The 1,456-nt window shown below is 54.9% G+C and overlaps 1 protein-coding gene across 1 annotated transcript in view; it reads right to left on the minus strand.

The window, feature by feature from the left end:
- Positions 1 to 1,456, minus strand: part of BCL2 (B-cell CLL/lymphoma 2) — a 97,603-nt gene that overhangs the window by 92,721 nt on the left and 3,426 nt on the right. Inside the window, exon 3 of the mRNA XM_010000958.1 lies at positions 670 to 679. Coding sequence (XP_009999260.1) covers positions 670 to 679 — 10 coding nt within the window. The remainder of the gene's footprint in view (positions 1 to 669; positions 680 to 1,456) is intronic.

Below are 1,456 nucleotides of genomic sequence, written 5' to 3' on the forward strand. Positions count from 1 at the left end.
TCAGCAGCAGGAAAGCAGCACCTTCATTTTTAAACAGAGATGGTCAATGCAGGTGGCATGTTACTAAGCTTAATGCTGACTTAGCAAGAGCCCCAATCCTGGGAATGTAACGTGGTAACGCTTCACAAACACCGGGCTTGCAAACCATGCTAACTGGGAAACATACACGGTACTTTACATTCCTTTACACACACCTCTTAAAGGTGTGCCGTGTAATTGAGTCAGCTCTTTGACAGCATTTCACAAGGGAACAGACCTGAAATTGCCAGTCTCCTACCTTGCAGGCCTCCATTTCTAGGTGACTTATGCCAGCTCTCAGCCCCTATGTAAAGTTTCTTTTTCGGTATTACCTCTCACTGTTCCTTCCCCAAATGCATTAATATCATAAGCTTTACACATGTAACAGGTCTGGTTTGCAGTAGAGCGGCTGAGACCATATTTTGTTACAAGTATATAAATTAATACAGGAAAAATGAAAGATACACTCTTCCAATTTCAGTATGGTTATGGAAAGAGAGGGAGGAAGAGGAAAGGCTTTGGATTGACTAGCAGCATGAAAGCTGTCCAATTTCCTCAGGTGGAAACCTTCCCTGGCTGGATGATGCTGAAGCCAGCCCCAGTCAGAGGTGATCTCTCCCTAAGAGACACCCATTGGATCACAACAAATACCCATTTTCCAGACCAATCCCACAGGCACAGCTCCTAGCACCTTTGTTCCGTCTCAAGACAAAGACAGATTTCTCACGCTAGACGTATCACGTACTGTAAAACCCCACTGCCACAGCAGCTGTAGATGCCAGCGACAACGACCACCTGCTCGCCTGTAGCACCGGGACCCCGTGTTCACCACGTGCCCGCCCGGCCCATCACCCCAGCAGTGCAGGGATGCCTGCTGGCACACACGTGCCGGGGACCTGCCGTGACGTGCCTGTCACCAGCAGCCAGACAGGCAGCTCTGCTGCTCCTGCCCGCCCTGCTGGGGGACCCTGCCTTGGCCAAGGCCCGGGGCTGCCAGCAGGAGAGGATGGACAGGGGTAAGAGAGCGAAGGCCTCTGATGCAGAGGGTGCCTTGCTCGGCCTTTTCACTTCTAAGTCGTAGCTGCTCTCCCCACCCCAAACCGCTCCACCGTAATGCCTCAGCGAGGCGAAACTCAGCAACTGGCTAAAGGCCTACGCGGTTTGGGCACAGGCGGGCGCAGACGTCCCCCGGGCAAACCTCTTGCGCCCCTCAACGCGAGTGGCACTGCTGCCCGGATGACCGAGTACCTGAACCGGCACCTGCACAACTGGATTCAGGACAACGGAGGCTGGGTATGTTCCCCCGGTTACTCGTTCCTTCTCCCGGCTCTGGCCCATGGCCTGCGGGGCTCCGGGGTGGGCAGCAGTGCCACTCGCGTTGAGGGGCGCAAGAGGTTTGCCCGGGGGACGTCTGCGCCCGCCTGTGCCCACACCGCGT

This window comes from Chaetura pelagica, unplaced genomic scaffold (genome assembly GCF_000747805.2).
Source record: "Chaetura pelagica isolate M959 unplaced genomic scaffold, ChaPel_1.0 scaffold104, whole genome shotgun sequence".
In the NCBI taxonomy this organism is placed as follows: Eukaryota; Metazoa; Chordata; class Aves; order Apodiformes; family Apodidae; genus Chaetura; species Chaetura pelagica.